This window comes from Delphinus delphis, chromosome 4, assembly GCF_949987515.2.
Source record: "Delphinus delphis chromosome 4, mDelDel1.2, whole genome shotgun sequence".
In the NCBI taxonomy this organism is placed as follows: Eukaryota; Metazoa; Chordata; class Mammalia; order Artiodactyla; family Delphinidae; genus Delphinus; species Delphinus delphis.
This window is the reverse complement of record NC_082686.1, coordinates 59,742,232-59,763,429: the sequence shown is the minus strand read 5'-3', so window position 1 is coordinate 59,763,429 and position 21,198 is coordinate 59,742,232. Positions and strand designations below refer to the sequence as shown.

Here is a 21,198-nt window from a genome sequence, read left to right as displayed (position 1 = left end):
TTGTGTTTATAATTTGAATTTAATTATTATAGATTCCATTATTTTAAATCCTAATAAATGGTATGGCTTATATTGATTTCCATAACACTAAACCTAGAATATGACATTCTTAGAAATCTTATTGTAGTTATTTGTATTCAGTAGATACTATTTGATAAGACTTTCTTAGGTATTTCTTTACCTAAAATTTCTTTACCCAGGGAGAATGAGACACTTTGGCAGTAGTATTGTAAGGTTTGATAAATGAATTTTTCCTCTATCTAGTGGAGAGGCATAGAAAGAAGAAAATCAATGCTGGGATAAACAGAATAGGAGAGCTGATCCCATGCTCCCCTGCGCTGAAACAGGTAAGAAATCCACTCATACTTTCACCAATTGCTTGTGATCAGATAATTCCCTAAGTTGTTTCTGTGCTCAGAATGATTATTTTTGTTCCCTGCCATTCATGGTTTTTTAGAGTTAATAATTGCCTCATTGTTTTTCATTTGCTCAATTTTCTATATACCTGCCTATCTTTAATTCTTTCCACACCTCCAACAGTCTCTTACTACAGTTTCTATATGGTCAAATTGCCACATAATTTCCATGTTCCCAATTTTTCCTTTGAACCTTTACTTCTGGAACCCTCTACCCTTCCTTTTCAATCTCAATTAGTTGGTTTCTTTCAACTCTTCTGTTTTTAATTTCAGCTCTTATATTTTTAATTTCCAAGTCTTTTTTTTCTTATTCTCTTTGTTCCTTTTCATACATGTTTTTTTATGGATATAATATCATCTCAGCTTTGAGAATATTATATAGGGTTTTGGTTTTTTTAAATGTTTCTTCTATTTTCTATATTGTCTTTGTTTCTTCTGATTTCCTTTTCCCCTCCTCTGTTTTGATGTTTTGTCTTTCTTTTTGGAGACATTCCTTAAATGTTTAATGATACTTAGCTGTCTTTTTCATATTTGAGAACGAGGCATTAAAAAGCTGATTGAACAGGCTTGTGGTTTGGTGGTCCTAACTGTCCGGTGATTGGCTAGTGAGCTGATGTTTTTGTTATTGTTGCTGAACTAAACAATATCAGTATTTGTAGATTTCTTCTTTCGGGGTTAGCTATTAATTTTTATTTTCCGGAGAAGGATCCTTCAGCACCCTACCTAGGAGTGGGAATGGTGGGAAAAGAACTATAAGGCTCATTGCCATTTTTCTGGGAGCTGGGCTGGGGAAGGGGTGCTGGAGAGTTTCATGCTCTAGAAGGCAGGATTTTACTTTACCTCCTGTTTTCATTTAGGAGCCTCATCTTGTCCACTTCTGTGCCAAGTAAGTATCCTTGAGGCTGAAATCTTCTGGTTCAAATTTCACAGAAAATAAACTTGTCTCCTGTGGTTGGGGAAGAGGGGAAGTCATCCAGCTGCATAGGATGTGTGTGTGTGTGAGTGTGTGTGGTTCTTATTACTGCAAAAGAAGAATCTTTCTATCAGTCCCCTCAGTTTTAACCCATGCCTCACCCCACCTTCTGGGGTAGCTGGAGCTTCCCAGTCCCAAACCATCCCAGGCTTTTGGTGGGGAGGGCCAGATCAATGTGTTCACTTCACAACACTGTCTCCCTCAGCAAGGTCTTACAATTCAGTTTCTTTTCATTCTCCCCTACAAGATGATACCTAGTCTTGCATAAATGTGCTTTTTTAGTCTTTTTAAAAAGGTACTTTCTGTTTCCTTAACACACAGGCAAACTTAAGGGCAGATACTATGTCTTCTGATTGTTTTTCTTTCTCCACATATCAGTGTATAGTAGCTGCTCACTAAGCACTGGTGTTTGCCCAATAAAATGTTCCTCCCCTTGGCTTTTATTCCTACAAGTTTATCTGAAAGGAAACCATAATCATTTCTCTTTCTTGGTGCCCTAGAATGTGCAATGGAAGTCAGTATTTGGTCTCCAGAAGCTGAATAGATTTAGATTTTCTTAACTATTGCCGCATGTCCCCACCCCCATCTGCAGTAGAGAAGCAGTAGGTGGGCATTATCAGGTTCTGCCTTTGTCTCGACATTTGCTTTAAGAAAAGACACTATCTTAGTTTCTTTCTCTAAAGTACGGTGTTTCCTGGGTTATACTGGATTTCTGATGGGACCCAGCCCAAGGGACCCAAAATTGTAACTTGCTGAACCAAAGCCCTAAATCACCGACTCCTACATGAAGAGAGCTATCAGATAAAGTACTGGAGATATTTAATAGTATAAATACTGGGTAGAGCTTAAACATTCACTGTAACATTTTTAAAAGCTGAAGAATTAAAAAAACGAAATTCCTCTTTCATAGCTTATTTATCAGTAATAGACTGGTAAACAAAACAAATACAGCCTTTAGAAAGTATAGCGTAGATGTAGATATATGCACACACATATCACATCTTATTTATCCATTCATCTTTTTTTTTTTTTTTAGGAATTTTGCCTTTTTTATTTTTAAATTTTATTTATTTATTTATTTATGGCTGTGTTGGCTCTTCATTTCTGTGCGAGGGCTTTCTCTAGTTGCGGCAAGCGGGGGCCACTCTTCATCACGGTGCGCCGACCTCTCACTATTGCGGCCTCTCTTGTTGCAGAGCACAGGCTCCAGACGCGCAGGCTCAGTAATTGTGGCTCACGGGGCTAGTCGCTCCGCGGCATGTGGGATCCTCCCAGACCACGGCTCGAACCTGTGTCCCCTGCATTGGCAGGCAGATTCTCAACCACTGCGCCACCAGGGAAGCCCTATCCATTCATCTATTGATGAGGACTTAGGTTGTTTCCATATCTTGGCTATTGTAAATAATGCTGCAATGAACATAGGGATGCATATATCTTTAGGAATTAGTGTTTTTGTTTTCTTTGGATAAATATCCAGGAGTGGAATTGCTTGATTGTATGGTCATTCTATGTTTAATTTTTTGAGGAGTCTCCATACTGTTTTCCATAGTGACTGCACCAATTTACATTTTCACCAACAGGACATGCAGGTTCCCTTTTCTTCACATCCTCACCAACACTTCTTATTTGTTGTTTTTGAGTTCTGTTTGTTAGTTTTTTCTGTTTTTTAAAATTATTTATTTATTTATTTGGTTGCTCCAGGTCTTAGTTGCGGCACATGGGATCTTCGTTGTGGCATGCGTGATCTTTAGTTGTGGCATGCATACTCTTAGTTGTGGCATGCATGCGGGATCTAGTTCCCCAACCAGGGATCGAACCGAGACCCCTGCACTGGGAGCATGGAGTTTTACCCAGTGGACTACCAGGGAAGTCCCTGTTGTCTTTTTGATAACAGACATTCTGAAAGGTGGGAGGTGATATCTCATTGTAGTTTTGATTTGCATTTCCCTCATGATACTGATGTTGAGCATCTTTTCATGTGCCTGTTGGCCATCTGCATTTCCTCTTTGGAAAAATGTCTATTCAGATCCTCTGCCCATTTTTTAATTGGGTTGTTTGGTTTTTGATATTTAATTGTATGAGTTCTTTGTATATTTGGATATTAACTCCTTATTGGATATATCATTTGCAAATATCTTCTCCCATTCAGTAGGCAGCCTTTTTGTTTTGTTGATAGTTTCATTCACTGTGCAGTAGGTGGGCATTATCAGGTTCTGCCTTTGTCTCAACTTTTGCTTTATGAAAGGACACTGTCTTAGTTTTTGTTTGATGTAGTCCCATTCGTTTATTTTTGCTATTGTTTCCCTTGCCTGAGGAGACAGATCCAAAAAAATATTGCTACAATTTATGTCAGAGTGTCCTGCCTATATTTTCTTCTAGGAGTTTTATGGTTTTCAGTCTTACATTGAGGTCTTTAATCCATTTTGAGTTTATTTTTGTATATGGTCTGAGAAAATGTTTTAATTTCATTCTCTTACATGTAGCTGTCCAGTTTTCCCAGCACCATCTAATAAAGAGATTGTCTTTTTCCCCAAAGTATCCTTACCTCCTTTGTCATAGGTTAATTGGCCATAAGAGCATAGGTTTATTTCTGGGCTGTCTATTCTATTTCATTGCTCTATGTGTCTGTTTTTATGATAGTACCATACTGTTTGTTTGTTTGTTTGTTTTTGCCATGCCGCACGGCATGTGGGATCTTAGTTCCCCGACCAGGGATTGAACCCACATCCCCTGCATTGGAAGCATGGAGTCTTAACCACTGGACCACCAGGAAAGTCCCAGTACCATACTGTTTTGATTACTGTAGCTTTGTAGTATAATTTGAAACCATGCATGATACCTCCAGCTTTGTTCTTCTTTTCCAAGATTGTTCTGGTTATTTGGGGTCTTTTGTGTTTCCATACAAATACTAAAATTATTTGTTCTAGTTCTGTGAAAAAAGCCATCGGTATTTTGATAGGGATTGCATTGAATCTGTAGATTACCTTGGGTAGTATGCTCATTTTAACAATATTAGTCCTTCCAATCCATGAGCACAAAAATTACAGGCCAGTATCACTGATGAACATAGATGCAAAGATCCTCAACAAAATGTTAGCAAGTTGAATTCAACAGTACATTAAAAGGTTCATAAACAATGATCAAGAAGGATTTATCCCTGGGATGCAAGGATGGTTCACTATCTGCAGAGCAATCAATGTGTTACACCATATTAGCAAATTGAAGAATAAAAATCATATAATCATCTCAACAGATGCAGAAAAAGCTTTTGACATAATTCAACATCCACGTAAGATCAAAACTCTCAACGAAGTGGGTTTAGAGAAAACATACCTCAGCATAATAAAGCCATATATGACAGCCTACAGCTACCATCATATTCAATGGTAAGAAGCTGAAAGTATTTCCTCTAAGAAGACAAGAATGCGCACTCTTGCCACTTTTACTCATCATAGTACTGGAAGTGCTAGCCACAGAAATCAGATAAGAAAAGCAAATAGAAAGAATCCAAATTGGAAAGGAAGAAGTAAAACTGTCACTGTTTGCAGAACACATGGTACTCTTCATAGAAAATCCTAATGATGCCACCAGGAAACTACTAGAACTCATTAATGAATTTAGTAAAGTTGCAGGATACAAATTAATATACAGAAATCTGTTACATTTCTATACACTAACAGCAAACTATCTGAAAAAGAAATTAAGAAAACAATCCCATTTATAGTCATATCAAAAAGAATCAAATACCTAGGAATAAATGTAACTAAGGAGGTAAAAGACCTGTATTTGGAAAATTTTAAGACACTGATGAAGGAAATTAAAGACAACACAAACAGATGGAAAGATATACCATGCTCAAGGATTCGAAGATCCATAAAATGACCATACCATCCAAGATATATAAATATATACTTTTTAATTAATTAATTCATTTTATTTTTGGCTGCACTGGGTCTTTGTTGCTGCACATGGGCTTTCTCTAGTTGCAGCAAACGGTGGTTACTCCTTGTTGTGGTGCGCGGGCTTCTCACTGCGGTGGCTTATCTTGTTGTGGAGCACGGGCTCTAGGCATGCGGGCTTCAGTAGTTGTGGCACGTGGACTCTAGAGCGCAGGCTCAGTAGTTGTGGAGCACGGGCTTAGTTGCTCCACGGCACGTAGGATCTTCCCCGACCAGGGATCGAACCTGTTTCCCTGCATTGGCAGGCGGATTCTTAACCATGCACCACCAGGGAAGTCCCCAAAATATATTTTTGAAAATTAAAACAAAATAATGTAACATACTTAAAATTTTTTTTGAAGTACAGTTGACTTACAGTGTTGTGACAATCTCTGCTGTATAGCAAAGTGACTCAGTTATACACATATATACATTCTTTTTTTTTAATATTCTTTTCCATTATGGTTTATCCCAGGAGATAGAATATAGTTCCCTGTGCTGTACAGTAGGACCTTATTGTTTATCCATTCTAAATGTAATAGTTTGCATCTACCAACCCCAAACTCCCAGTCCATCTCTCTCCCTCCCTGCCTCCCCCTTGGCAACCACAAGTCTGATCTCTATGTCTGTGAGTCTCTGTTTCATGGATAGGTTCATTTGTGCTGTATTTTAGATTCCACATATAAGTGATATCATATGGTATTTGTCTTTCTCTTTTTTACTTACTTCAGTTAGTATGATAATCTCTAGTTGCATCCATGTAACATACTGTTTATAGTATCCTTCTATCTGGGTTTTTAAAAAAAGATTTATATATATATATATATATATATATGTGTATTGGCATAGAATATTTCTGGAAAGATACATAAGTAACTTACAGTTGTTGACTCCGGAAAGGGGTTTGGAGGGCTAAAGTCAAAAGGAATGTACTTTTCATTATATATCTCTTCATATTGTTTACATTTTTTTTACCATATGCATATATTATATTTTCAATTTTAAAAATTTAAGTAAAGATACAGGAACTTTGACATAAAATACGATCATTTTGAGAAAACTTAGGAATGGAATATATTGGGAGCATGACACCAGAACTCAATCAAGTGACATTGTTATCTCAACCTACTATTTAGAATAGTTTGTAGTTGTGGTTGACAGAGTAAAGAATAACATTAAAGTCTAAAATCTTTCCATGGTCTTGCAGACTCTCTCTGGCCTCTCTCCTCTTACTGTTCCCAATATACTTGACTCTAGTCTCACTCACTTCCTTACTATTCCTCCAACATGCCAAACTCAGCCCCACCTGAGAACCTTTGTCCTTGCTGATCCTGATACCTGAGCCTTCTTCCTCCACATATCCACAGGGCATAATTTCTTGTACTCCCTTCAGATTTTTGCTTAAATATCACCTTACAGAGAGACCTTCCCCAGCCTCCCTATATTAAATAGATTGTAGCAGAATGTCTTGGTCAGTTTGGGTTGCTATAAGAAAATTACCATAGACTGGGTGGCTTAAATAACAACAATGTATTTCTCACAGTTCTGGAGGCTGGAAGTCCAAGATCAAGGTGTCACCAGGTTCGGTTCCTGATGTGGGCTTTCTTCTTGGTTGTGTCCTCACATGACAGAGAGAAAGATCACCTCTCTCATGTCTTTTCTTCTAAGGGCAGTGATCTCATCCATGAGGGATCTATCCTCATGACCTAATTACCTCCCAAAGGCCCCACCTTCAAATACCATCACATCAGGGATTAGGGCTTCAACATGAATTGTAGGGGGACACACACATTCAGTCCACAGCACAGAGTAACCTCTGCCATCTCTCTGGCCCCCTCCTTACCCTACTTTACTATTATTTTTTTAATATCTTACAATTTATTTGTCAATTATACCTCAATAAAGCTGAACAAATAAGGAAAAACAATATAGTTCTTCTAATGAGTCCAAGAAATAATGCATTTGACGTAATTAACATAGGACCTGACAAACAGTAGCTACAAGAAGCTAGCAATTATTAAGCACTTTCCATACCCCACTAACTGTGTTCTCAGAGTGTTACATGCTCTCTCTATATTAAAGACTTTAATCCTTACCACACCCTTCAAGGTACGTACTTTTATTATCCCCATTTTACAAATGAAAAACTGAGGTTTAGAAAGACTAAGTAACTTTCCCCAGTTACAGAAATGCTAAGTGGGGGAATCTGCGCTTCCATCCATTATGCTCTTCTGTGATCTGGAATAATAAAGCACACAGTAAATATCATAGTAAGAGGGGAATAATACCTACCATCTAGCCAAGGAAATATAGAGTTCTAGAACAGAGAGGCCCAGGGAAGAGTTCCTAGAGAAAGATGCATCTAAGCTCAAACCTAGACCGGGCAAGGGAGGTGACTAGATTAACAGTGAGTGAAGTACCCTACTTGCTTTTTCTTCATAATATTTATCACCACCTGATTTTATTTATAAATATAAATAGATATTAATATATAATAGTTCCTCATAAATAAATAATATTCCTCAAGGTCAGGAACTTTGTCCCTTTAGTTTATTATATCCCCAGTGCCTAGAACAGAGCCTCAATAAATACTTACTAAATGAAAGAGGAACAGTAGAAGTTTTGAATATGGCGGCAGTTTTAAATTTTGAAAAGATACGTATCACATATATGTGATAAAACCAAAGCTTTAACATTTTTCTGGCAAGTTCTTACCCTTCAGTGAAACTTTTAAATGGTTGATTTTCTTTGGCAGAGCAAGAATATGATCCTGGACCAAGCCTTTAAGTATATAACAGAATTGAAAAGGCAAAACGATGAACTCCTGCTTAATGGAGGAAACAATGAACAAGGTAAAGATTTTAAGATTCTTACTTTCTGTTGTTTTTTCAATGTTCAGGCCTTTGTGTCACAGTGCAACTTATATTAGGATACAGAAGGCTTTTTTGCCCCAGTTCATTAAGATCATGCATTGGCTGGGCCTGTGAGAATAGTGTTGCAAATACATTCAACCTAGTTGACCTCTTTTCCCCCTTCTTTGAGCAACTCTAACCTTGTAGGCATACACAGTTTTGATTTTTTACTCTTCTTGTACTTCATGTTTGCTAAACTCATGATGCAAATAATACTGGATCATGATGCAAATAATACTGGATCTCCTTCCTTCCAGGTGGATCTTCCAGCTAGGGGAATCCCATAAGAGGATGCAGCGGGAGTCCTGCTCAGTGTAACCTAAAACAGATAAAGATATGCCTGTGCCAGGACTTAACTAGGAGTTAACTCCGAAGGCCAAAACATTCAGTTCATAATTGTTTATACTGCATGTAATGTGTGCGTGAGACTGCCTGGTCATTTAATAACATTTGATTTTTAGAGGTGACTTTTTTATGCTATCAGATGAGTTCTCTTTTCCCATTTGCATTGGAGAGAAGGTTTTCTTGTAACAGCTAAAAAGAAAAATGAGAATCTCCTGTGACAACTCAGTAGGTCACCTTAAAAGGAGACAAACCTCAGAATTTGCTGATGTGGGAGCAATGCTGGGCTGTGTTTATTGTAAGAAGTGCTGGAAAGCACATCCAGAAGGTCGGCATTCTGAATTCTTGTTTACTTTCAGTTAGCTGACAACTTACCCCTCCCCTCTGTCAGCTGTCTTTTATGGTCCAGGTCCTGTTTTATGATGCTGTCAAGCAATTAGATACATAATCAATATTTGGTAACCATTTTGAGGCACCCACAAAAGGGATAGTAAGGCTAGAGTGATGTATAGACTTTTCTAATGAGGGCTCCTCTGGTTTCACAGTCCAGCATCTGAGGCAATCGAGTTACCCTAGGGAAAAGGGAAACTTGAAGAAATACAAGTTGCAGGCGGTTCAGGAAGAGCTGAACAGCCAGGCCAGGGGTTGGGGCAGCACCCGAGGCCCCTTAAGTCCGACCGTGTTGTCATCGCGGTCATGATCCTTTCTTTGGTTCTGTTTTGTATCTGCTCTCTCTTCTTTTCCCAGCAGCTTCCTCCACATACTCACTGTCCACATGACAGTCTTGCACAGTGGCCACAGCAGTGCTCTTGGGAGTCAGGCCCACCTGGGTTTGAGCCTTGACTTCCTTTGCTCACTCAGTACCTCTGGCCAGTTACTTAACCTCTCCAAGTGTCAGTTTCCCTGTCTTAAAATGAGGATAATCATAGCATCTATCTAGTCGACTTTAGGCAAATTATGTAGCTACTCTGAACCTGTTTCTTACAGCTAAAAGTGATGATGACAAAGGTGTTTGTCCCATCTCGTGGTTGTTATGAGGATTAAAAGAGATAACACAGGTAAAGCACTTAGAGCGCAGCACAAGAGTAAATGCTTGATACGTGTTACCTGTTGTTGTTGTTATTATTATCATTAAATGAGACAGCGAATGAAAAGCGCCAGGCATAGAGTAAGTGCACAATAAGTGAGAACCATCTTCTTTATTATTTGGTCCATGATAATTGTCCTTTAATTTCTAATGTCCATAGCACATTGGCATCTTTCTTCTGTGGCTCTTTCTTTAAATAGCTGAGAAAAACAATCTGATAGTCTCAGCTCCTCCTTGTTGGAACAGAACCTGTTACTTCAGGCTACCTCATAAGGTACTGGCCTTGAGGATCGGCTGCCTTTGGCGGAGGGAATGGGGGAGAATACCTACTATGGCACAGCAGGTGGGGATGTACAGGGTCACAGAGCGTACATACCAACAGCCAAGGCTGACCCTTAGTATCCGTGGTTGAGGCTGTCTCCTTTAAAACAGTGTAGGGCATCACGGACATCTTCATTACTCACTAGCATACACACATCGGCCCTACCAAGGAAAAAGCAAGTTTCACTGGTGGTCCTTTCTTCAGCACTCTCCCATCTTACTTCTTACATGTTCTGCTTGTTCTCTGTCATTTCAAAGGGTAAGATAGAAACCAGTTTAAAGCCATTTATAAAAGAGACTGTCGGGAGTTCCCTGGTGGCCTAGTGGTTAGGATTCTGGGCTTTCGCTGCCGTGGTCCCAGGTTAAGTCCCTTGTTGGGGAACTGAGATCCTGAAAGTCGTGCAGAGGGGCCAAAAAAAAAAAAAAAACTCTCTGTTACCACCATAAAGTAATGTTAGTTATTGCAACATTTAAATGCTATTATATTGATATTCAGTGTTATTTTCCTAGCATGTTACCATGACATCAGTATGTCTTTCATTGCTGCCCTATTTTGAATTTTGGAATTTCTACATTATGAATAATTTCTGACCTTTGAATTGTTGACCTTTAAAGATACATACTTTTCAAAGGATTAGGATAGAGATTTGAGATACCATTCTAAAAAGAAGAAAGAACTTATATTAGAAAAGAGCTGAAGATTCTCAATTGAGGTACTTAGAATGTTAAAATTAGTGTTCAGTAGTTTAGTATACAGCTGTTTCTTAAATTATTATAAATATTGACACTTAGAGGTAATTTTTTCATTTTTGTTTTTGATATTGTAGCTGAAGAAATTAAAAAGCTACGTAAACAACTGGAAGAAATTCAAAAAGAAAATGGCCGATATATTGAATTACTGAAAGCAAATGACATATGTTTATATGACGACCCCACAATCCACTGGAAAGGAAATCTTAAAAACTCAAAGGTCTCTGTTGTGATTCCCAGTGACCAGGTTCAAAAGAATATCATTGTTTATTCCAGCGGGAGTCAGCCTGGTGGAAATAGCCAGGGAACAGCTGTTCAGGGGATAACCTTTAACGTTGGGCATAATTTACAGAAGCAAACTGCCAATGTGGTACCAGTACAGAGGACTTGCAATCTTGTGACTCCTGTGTCTATTTCTGGAGTTTACCCTTCTGAAAACAAGCCATGGCATCAGACCACGGTTTCTGCATTGGCTGCCAACCAGCCTGTTCCTCTTTGTCTTCCTGCTGCCATTTCTGCTCAAAATATTCTTGAGGTTTCCACCTCCGAAAGCGAGTCGAGTGTGCTTGGTGCCAGCAGTGGCTCACTGATGACTGTCCCTGTCGGGCCTGTACCACCCCAGCATCATTCATTGCACACATGTCTAAAGGATCAAAATTCTTCTGAAAGTAAGAATGGTCAAGAGAGCCCCAAATTATTGAAGAAAACAGTCCCTTGTGCCACAAGCATCTCCCCCAGCTGCTCAGCAACTGCCACTAAAGGACACCAAGGAAGCAAGTCCTGCCTGGGCGTACAGGAGTGCAGAAGTGACTTTCAGACCACCTCTGTTGTTTCCGTTACCACGACAGTCTGCTCCCAGCCTCCAAGATCTGCAGGTGATTCTTGTCCAGCGAGCATTAGCAAGGGTGCAGACTTGACAAGTGTTACTGCGGTGGTGGCCCCGTCTGCCCCTGGAGGAGGGGAGACCACCACCCCTGTGAGCACCCTTTCTGCAAACCCTGTGGACAGTGGTTGGACTCTTTCTTGTTCTTTGCCTTCTTCAGCTGTTAGTGCTTCAGATTTGAAAAACATTAATAGCCTTACCCGAATTTCCTCAGCTGGAAACACGCAGACGACGTGGACTACTTTGCAACTGGCGGGAAACACTATTCAGCCCTTAAGCCAGACATCATCTTCTGCTGTGACTCCGGTATTAAATGAGTCTGGTACTAGCCCCACCACGGCCAACCACAGTAGATGTGTGGCTACAGGCGTCAACTTGAATAATTCCTTTCCAGCAGATGGGCAGCCAGTTGAGCAAGTAGTTGTAACCTTGCCTTCTTGTCCATCTTTACCTATGCAGTCACTGATTGCCCAGCCACAAGTTAAATCTCAGCCTCCAAAAAGTATCCTTCCATTGAATTCAGCAATGCAAGTGATTCAGATGGCTCAGCCAGTTGGGTCGGCTGTTAACGCAGCTCCTGCTAATCAAAACGTTATCATTCTTCAGCCACCCAGCACCACCCCGTGCCCAGCAATGATGAGGGCAGAGGTTCCCAACCAAACAGTGGGTCAACAGATAGTAATCATACAGGCAACTAATCAGAACCCTTTGCCACTCCTCTCCGCTCCACCTCCTGGTTCTGTTCGACTCCCTGTCAATGGAGCCAGTGCTATCATAGGGTCTAACAATTCAGTGCAAAATGTTTCGACCCCACAGAGTTTTGGAGGAAAGCACCTTGTCCACATATTACCAAGACCTTCATCTTTATCAGCATCTAATTCAACACAGACTTTTTCTGTAACCATGTCAAACCAACAACAGCCTCAAACGATTTCTTTAAATGGACAGCTCTTTGCTTTGCAGCCTGTCATGTCTTCATCAGGAACTACAAGTCAAACCCCTATGCAAATTATTCAACCCACCACCAGCGAAGATCCAAATACCAATGTTGCCCTGAATACATTTGGCGCTTTGGCCAGCCTCAATCAAAGCATATCGCAGATGGCTGGGCAAAGCTGTGTACAACTGTCTGTTAGCCAGCCTGCCAATCCTCAAACTGCTGCAAATAGTCAAACCACCCCAGCTAACTGTGTTGCATTAACAACAGCTGTAGCATCTCCCATGACAACGGAGAATTCAGCCACACTACCCAGTACGTATAATCTAGTGACTACTCCCTCAATGAACACTGTAGCTTGTTTGCCTAACATGAAGCCCAAAAGGCTGAATAAGAAGCCGAGTGTCAAGAAACACATAGCCACTAATAAGTCAGCCTGCACCCTGAATCCAGCCAGAGACGTGGGTAAGTTAGACTGCCCCAGCACCGAAGGCTCCACAGAGCCATCGTGTAATGATGGACTTCTGGACAGCCTCCATGGTGTGTTACCATCGGTCACTATGTCCCAGGTAAATAGTGTAAGTGTTTCTGGCTCACATTCTTTGGATGTTCTGAATTCTGAATCAGTGATACCTGAGTCCATACCCAAATCTAAATCAGCAGAAGAGTCTAGCTCATCCTCCCAAGAATCTGTAACAAGTGAACATTTTACAATGGCCCCAGCAAAATCCAAAGATTCTCTCCCCGTTTTGCAACGAGAGACATCTCAGGATAAGCCAGCAGCTAGTTTGGCATTGCCAGCTGCTGCCAAATCCTGCACTTCAGCCAACGTGTTGATCTCATCTGCGAACGATCCCCACGTTTTGGTTTCTCAGGTTTCTGATTTGTCGTCTGCTACGAGCACTGCAAGTACTGACTGTGTTTCTGAGGTAGAAGTCATTGCTGAACCTTGCAGGGCTGAGCAAGATTCATCAGCTACAGTGCACACCACAGGTCTCTTAAAGGGGCAGGGTTTAACTGCACTGCTCTCTGGTCTTGCTAAAGAAAAAGACCCTCAGAAATCACCTCTTTCAGTCCAGGTGGACCATCCTGACTTTTCTTCAGAAAATTCTAAAATAGTCCATTCAAATGTTGATTTACATCCCAAACAGGAGCTATTACTGATGAGCAGTGAGGACAGAGATCCAGGACAGCATCATTCCTGCATCTCTGATCAGGAGGTTATTAATGGTTCTTTGCTTACCAGTAGGCAGGCTGACTCCCCCATGTCAACCAGCTCTGGCAGTAGTCGTAGTTTCTCAGTTGCATCCATGCTTCCTGAAACAACTAGAGAGGATGTCACCAGCAGTGCAACGACTAATACGTGTGACAGCTGTACCTTTGTAGAGCAAACTGATATAGTTGCTCTTGCAGCAAGAGCTATTTTTGACCAGGAGAACCTTGAGAAGGGAAGAGCTGGCGCCCAGGCTGATATAAGGGAAGTTCCTTCAAAGCCTTCCAAAGCATCCTCTTTAGAGGGAGACCAGCCTTTCAAAACCCAGATATCTAAAGAGAATGGCCCAGGACAGGCAGAAGCGACACCAAATGAATTTAATTCTCAGGAGTCAATTGAAGCAACCGTGGGTCGGCCCCTTGAAAAACCAAGTTGTTCTATAGGGATGAAAACATCGAATGCCTCTTTACAGGTTTCGACTTCTCAGCCGCCAAGCATCACCAGTTTAAGTGTGAACAATCTTATCCATCAGAGCAGCATCAGCCATCCTCTGGTCAGCTGCGCTGGTTTAGCCCAGACTTCAGAGCCAACAGCTGCTCCTGCCACGGTTAATCTGACGGTTTCATCTAGCTCCTATGGCAGTCAGCCTCCTGGCCCATCTCTGATGACCGAATACTCCCAAGAACAGCTCAGTACTATGGCCGGTACCATACCAAATCCACAGATTCAAGAGCCACTCTTAAAGCCAAGTCATGAAAGCCGTAAAAACTCTGCTAAGCGTGCTGTCCAAGATGACCTTTTACTGTCTTCAGCTAAACGTCAAAAGCATTGTCAGCCGGCTCCCCTCCGGCTTGAAGGTCTGTCCCTGATGAGCCGAACTCCAGACAGCATTTCCGATCAAACTCAAATGATGGTTAGTCAGATCCCTCCCAACTCGTCAAACTCAGTTGTGCCTATTAGCAACCCAGCACATGGAGACAGCCTTACGCGGTTATTCCCACCTGGTAACAACTTTGTGGCCCCTGCGTTGAGGCAAACTGAGGTTCAGTGCAATTCGCAGCCTTCCGTGGCTGAGCAGCAGCAAACGCAGGCCAGCCAGCATCTGCAGGCCCTGCAGCAGCATGTGCCAGCTCAGGGGGTGCCTCACCTGCATAGTAACCATCTCTACTTGAAGCAGCAGCAGCAGCAGGCGGGGCAGTTAAGAGAGAGGCATCACTTATACCAGCTACAGCATCACGCACCTCACGCGGAGAGCTCTGTCCACTCTCAGCCCCACGTCCACCAACAGAGAACCCTGCAACAGGAAGTCCAGATGCAGAAAAAGAGGACTCTTGTCCAGGGCACTCAGGCCTCTCAGCTTCCTCTACAACCCAAGCACCATGGAAGTGACCAATCCCGACCCAAGAGCGGTCAGCCACACCCCCACCATCAGCAGATGCAGCAACAGATGCAGCAACACTTTGGAAGCTCCCAGCCAGAGAAGAGCCGTGAAAATCCTTCCACAAGCCGCAGTCATCATAACCATCTCAGTCAAGACATCATGCACCAGCAGGAGGTGGGGAGCCGGCAGCAAGGTGCGGGGCTTTCTTCTGAACACGTATCTGGGCATAATCCAATGCAGAGGCTTCTGACTTCAAGAGGCATAGAGCAGCAAATGGTGTCCCAACCGAGTATCGTGACGAGACCTTCAGACATGACTTGTACTCCACACAGGCCAGAGAGAAACAGAGTTTCAAGTTACTCTGCGGAGGCACTCATTGGAAAGACATCTTCCAACTCAGAGCAGAGAATGGGTATATCGATTCAGGGTTCCAGAATTTCAGATCAGCTTGAAATGAGAAGCTACCTTGATGTTCCCAGAAATAAGAGTTTGGCCATTCATAATATGCAGGGTCGTGTGGACCATACTGTTACCTCAGATATCCGCCTTTCTGACTGTCAGACATTTAAGCCAAGCGGAGCCAGTCAGCAGCCCCAGAGTAATTTTGAAGTACAGTCTTCAAGAAATAATGAAATAGGTAACCCTGTGTCATCCTTGAGGAGTATGCAGTCCCAGGCCTTTCGAATTAGTCAAAACCCTGGTCCACCACCAATTGACCGCCAAAAGAGATTACCTTACCCACCAGTTCAGAGCATCCCAACAGGAAATGCTGTCCCACCAAGGGACAGTGAAAATACATGTCACCAAAGTTTCATGCAGAGTTTACTTGCCCCTCACCTGGGTGATCAGGTCATTGGGAGCCAGAGATCACTGCCAGAGCATCAGAGGAATACACAGTGTGGTCCCTCCTCTGCAATCGAATATAATTGTCCCCCAACTCATGAAAGTGTCCATATTAGAAGAGAGAGTGAGAGTCAGAATAGGGAGAGTTGTGACATGTCCCTGGGTGCAATTAACACCAGGAACAGCACTTTGAATATTCCGTTTTCGAGTTCTTCTTCCTCAGGAGATATTCAAGGTCGAAACACAAGTCCCAACGTTTCTGTACAGAAGTCCAATCCCATGAGGATTACTGACAGTCACGGGACCAAGGGCCACATGAACCCTCCAGTCACAACCAACATGCATGGGGTTGCAAGGCCAGGTTTGCTGCATCCGTCTGTGTCTCACGGAAATGCTGACCAAGGGCCTCCTGTACGTCAAACTAGTTCTTCAGTTCCCCAGCGATCAAGGCATCCCTTGCAGGACAGCAGCGGTTCCAAAATTCGTCAACCTGAAAGGAATCGCTCTGGAAACCAAAGACACAGTAATGTCTTTGATCCAAGTCTTCCCCATCTTCCTCTGTCTACTAGTGGCAGTATGATTCTCGGACGCCAACAACCCGCTACAGAAAAGAGAGGAAGTATTGTTCGTTTCATGCCCGATGGCCCACAAGTACCTAATGATAATTCAGCGCCTGACCAGCATACACTATCACAAAATTTTGGTTTTCCGTTTATTCCTGAGGGTGGCATGAATCCACCAATAAATGCGAATACTTCTTTCATTCCACAGGTTACTCAGCCTAGTGCCACTCGAACTCCAGCCCTCATCCCTGTAGATCCCCAAAATACTCTCCCCTCCTTCTATCCCCCGTACTCTCCTGCTCATCCTACACTGTCCAATGATATTTCAATCCCCTATTTTTCTAATCAAATGTTCTCGAATCCTAGCACAGAGAAGGTAAACAGTGGAAGTTTGAATAACCGATTTGGATCAATTTTATCTCCTCCCAGACCTGTTGGTTTTGCTCAACCAAGTTTTCCTCTTCTCCCTGACATGCCCCCAATGCACATGACCAACTCTCACTTATCCAATTTTAATATGACATCTTTGTTTCCAGAAATAGCTACAGCTCTCCCTGACGGCTCAGCAATGTCACCTTTGCTTACGATAGCAAACTCCTCTGCCTCGGACTCTTCCAAGCAGTCCTCAAACAGACCTGCCCACAACATAAGCCATATTTTAGGTCATGATTGCAGTTCAGCTGTTTAAATACTGACTGACTGTACATAAATGTAATGGTTGAGATTACAAATGTATTTGTGTGTGTATTCACACGTGCACAGGAAGAGAGAGAGTGTGTGAGTGTATCTCCTTGTGTTTGTATAATCAATTGTCAGTTATCTTCTGAATGTAGGGAAGCCGTGTCAGCGATGAGGCAAATACTGGGTCGTCGAAAACAAATTATCTTTCATTTTTAACTGCATGGTGTACTTTTTAAATTTTCCAAGCAGATTTACATTTTCAAGTTTGATCTGTAATCTGACATTCCCTAGATATTAATCGGCTGGAAGTTGAGGGAGATCATCTGGGTGTGTCCTGGGTGGTAGGAAGGAACCTAGATTTTAAACTTGATTGTTGATACTTTGTAAAATAGTTGAGCTGATTGAGTTGCTTTCCAAAAATACAGATAGTTCGATGTAACACAATGGCTCATAACCCAGTACGGGCCAGTGTCAGCATCTAGAACAGTTTCTTAACCATGGCAGGTGTTGAATTAATGTAGAATGAATGTCCATGATTCAAGTCAAGCAGTTAGCAAATAAATGAGTTGTTTAATCAACCTGTGTTCCCAAGGTTTGGTTTAGGTAGAGGCTTCTTTCTTAATTATAACAATTCATAAATTATCTGAATGTCATGTCTTGTTCTCCAAATTAGGGAGCCATGTTATCCTTTAATGTGCCAAGATCCTGTAAAAGCAAAGGTCTTCCTTAAACAAGTAGCCTTAAAAGCGGAAAGCTAAAAAGCAGAGTACATAGATGTTCTCCATTTTGTACTTGCATTTTGCATCAGGCCATAAGGATAAAAGCAGTTGTATTGTGGAGTTTTGCATGTGTTCAGTTAAAGATTGTTTGATCCATTGAGTTTCGTTGTAGAATTCTCTTCTATTTATTTGATCTTGAAATAAGTTCTTTTATATTTGTTTAATCATTAGGGACTGATCAGTAAATAGCGTGTTTGGAATCTACACAGTTATTTGAGCCTTACTTTTAAAATATTTCTGAACAGAGTCTTAAGCTCTGTCAGTATTTTCATTACTGATATTTATATTTAAAATATGGCATTGTATATTGCATTATTACCCTTCATAGTAGAATTACAATGAGAAGATGAATTGGTTCATTATTTCTCCTGATGGTAGATGTGAAATGGTGCTTCAAAACCTTGTCTTTGCATATGTCCACGTGTGTGAGCGTGTGTGTACTCGGACATAGATTTTAAAGTATAAACTGGCTCTTTAAAAATAGGCCTGCCATCTGAAAATGAGGAATTGGGACCTGAGACCTGCTGAAGTGTAGAAGAACTTGATGTAGCGTTTTTTAAAAGCCCCGCTGAAGTTAATAATGAATTTTAAAAATATATTCAAAATTCATGAATTGAATTTTGAAAATTTAATGAAGAAAACATATGTACTCACATTCTCAAGCCCATTAATTTTCGTTGTTGTTATAGTCTGCCAAAAATGGGATGGAGTGGGAGATATAAACTGTTCTGTCTACTCTGTTAGCAAAGTGAACCCACGGACCAGAATTTTGTGTTTTTTTCCTTAAAAAAAAACCTCCTAAGGCTTGGTTAGAGCAGTTAACTCCAGTGAATACCTCTATTAAAGACTCAGCAAAAGGGTCATCTGTGCCTATAACTTAAAAAAAAAACTAACTGGGGCTTCCCTGGCGGCGCAGTGGTTGAGGGTCCGCCTGCCGATGCAGGGGACGCGGGTTCGTGCCCCGGTCCGGGAGGATCCCACGTTCCGCGGAGCGGCTGGGCCCGTGAGCTGTGGCCGCTGATCCTGTGCGTCCGGAACCTGTGCTCAACAACGGGAGAGGCCACAACAGTGAGAGGCCCGCGTACCGCAAAAAAAAAAAAAGGAAAAAAAAAACCTAACTGAGTTTTAAGCTTTAACATTCAAGTTTTTCTTTGTTCTTGAAAGGTCCAGTCTGCTAATTGCAAGGACTGGTTTCAATGTGTTCAGCTATTCATTCTCCCTCCCTCCCTTCCTCCCTCTCTCTTTCTTACCTTGTCTTTCTCTCTCTGTCTCCCCCTCCTCCTCCTGTACCCGCCAACACACACACAGTGGCTGTTGAGTTCTGAAGAAATGGGGACTGTTAGAATTGGAACTAAGGTAACAGGCTAAGAAGAAGCTCGATTTGAACATTCAGTGGAAAGGCCCCAAGCCTGGTACTTGCAGATATTTTTCTGTTGCCTCGATTGTATTTTTCTGCTCAGCTCTGTTCAGAGGTAGCATTTACATTCCTCAGAGCTTTCATTCCAGGAATATAACACTTTGATCCCGAAAGAGTCTCTACCCCCTAAGTAAGGCTTATTTGACCATTGGAGGAAAGATATGAGCATCTGCAAATAATTTGGCTCCTGCTTACATATAGCTCTAATTATCTTACAGACATGTATGTATGTATGTAAGAGATCATTTTATACACAAACTCAATTCTGAAAGTGTTGAGAGCACAGTAATCTTACTTGATTTATAAGCACGAGTACATGAGGTTTTTTTTTTTTTTTTTTTTTCCAGTACGCGGTCCTCTCACCGTTGTGACCTCTCCCATTGCGGAGCACAGGCTCCGGACGCGCAGGCCCAGCGGCCATGGCTCACGGGCCTAGCCGCTCCGGGGCACGTGGGATCCTCCCAGACCGGGGTACGAACCCGTGTCCCCTGCATCAGCAGGCGAACTCTCAACCCCTGCGCCACCGGGGAAGCCCGAGTATATGAGATTTACCAGCAGTATTAAGTATTTGATAATTAGAGCTACATGATCTGGGGGAGGAAATTTATTATTTAATATCTAACGAGCTCTGGATATAATTTTGGCAAAGGAATGGCAGAAAACATAGTCAATTTTTGTTATAGTAAATTTAATGTTATTCATGGCTTGCTAATATATGTCTATAGAATGTAAATCCATTTCCACAGATAAATTTGTAATTTCTAGAAATACACTAACAGGTAGGAGTCATAAGTGAGAGTCATTGATTAAATTGTTTCTCTCTCTTGTAGTGTTATTGATCACATAGAATCAGTTTCAGAAAGTGGTTGATTCCTCTAGACATTTTACACAGCAACTTCTGATGAGGTGAAAATTTTCAGATTTCCCATCATGTAAAAACTTCTAATGTGTCAATCATGGATAAAAGAAATCAACTTTGATGTCATTTCTTTTTTTTTTTTTTTTTTTTTTGGTACATACAGATTGTTTCGGGGTGTTTTATACTGCTCCAGGAAGTTTATTTTTATTTTAAGACCTTTGGGGTGTACCAGAGGTGGCACCCTTTTTCTAAGTAAGGAATGCAAATTCCAGAGTGATCATGCTTTATAAAATGTAATGTATCAGAACTTTGGGGAGAGAAGGACGAGGAAGGAATGTTCTTTTTCAGTGATTTTCAGTCACATATCAGGGTGAACTGCAATGAGGATCAACTTTTAAAAATCAGGCTTCTTAATATACAAAATTATTTAAACATTTTAAAGATAATTCATTTGCCTTGCTCTTGCCTTCTAACATTGGCCATTTCATGGAGAGGCTAAGATTTATACCCCAAAAAAATGTAGAAATACATTTTAATGGGAGTGAAGTTTTTAAAATTTGAGGAAGGGTAAAGACTCACTAATATGCATCTTCTTAGCTTTATCCTTCCTTTGATACATGAGTACTTAGGCTCTTATTTTCTTCCGTCTGCTCCATGTCAAACAGGTGGCAGGGAATCTGGTCATTTCCTCAGAAGGATGATTACTCCTCTGCCTTGAAACATTTATTGAGTCCAGTGTCTATTGGATCGGCGTGTGATAGGGACTCATACTTCCAAATCAGTGATTCCCAAATGCCTGCCTTTGGAAACCATTATATCTCCTATTCTATTAAGGGGCAACAAGAATTTCTCAAAACAAAAGTAGTTCACGACCGACTGAAAATGTTTAATGTGCCATATAGT

The 21,198-nt window shown here is 41.3% G+C and overlaps 1 protein-coding gene across 3 annotated transcripts in view; it reads left to right on the top strand.

The window, feature by feature from the left end:
• The window catches only part of USF3 (upstream transcription factor family member 3), a 44,092-nt gene extending 25,114 nt beyond the window's left edge, over positions 1-18,978 (top strand). For all 3 annotated transcript variants that reach the window (XM_060010649.1, XM_060010651.1, XM_060010650.1), the window contains exons 5-7: positions 265-347; positions 8,083-8,179; positions 10,817-18,978. In XM_060010649.1, the coding sequence (XP_059866632.1) occupies positions 265-347; positions 8,083-8,179; positions 10,817-17,247 (6,611 nt within the window). In that variant the 3' untranslated portion in view covers positions 17,248-18,978. The remainder of the gene's footprint in view (positions 1-264; positions 348-8,082; positions 8,180-10,816) is intronic.
• The last annotated feature ends 2,220 nt before the right edge of the window (positions 18,979-21,198 follow it).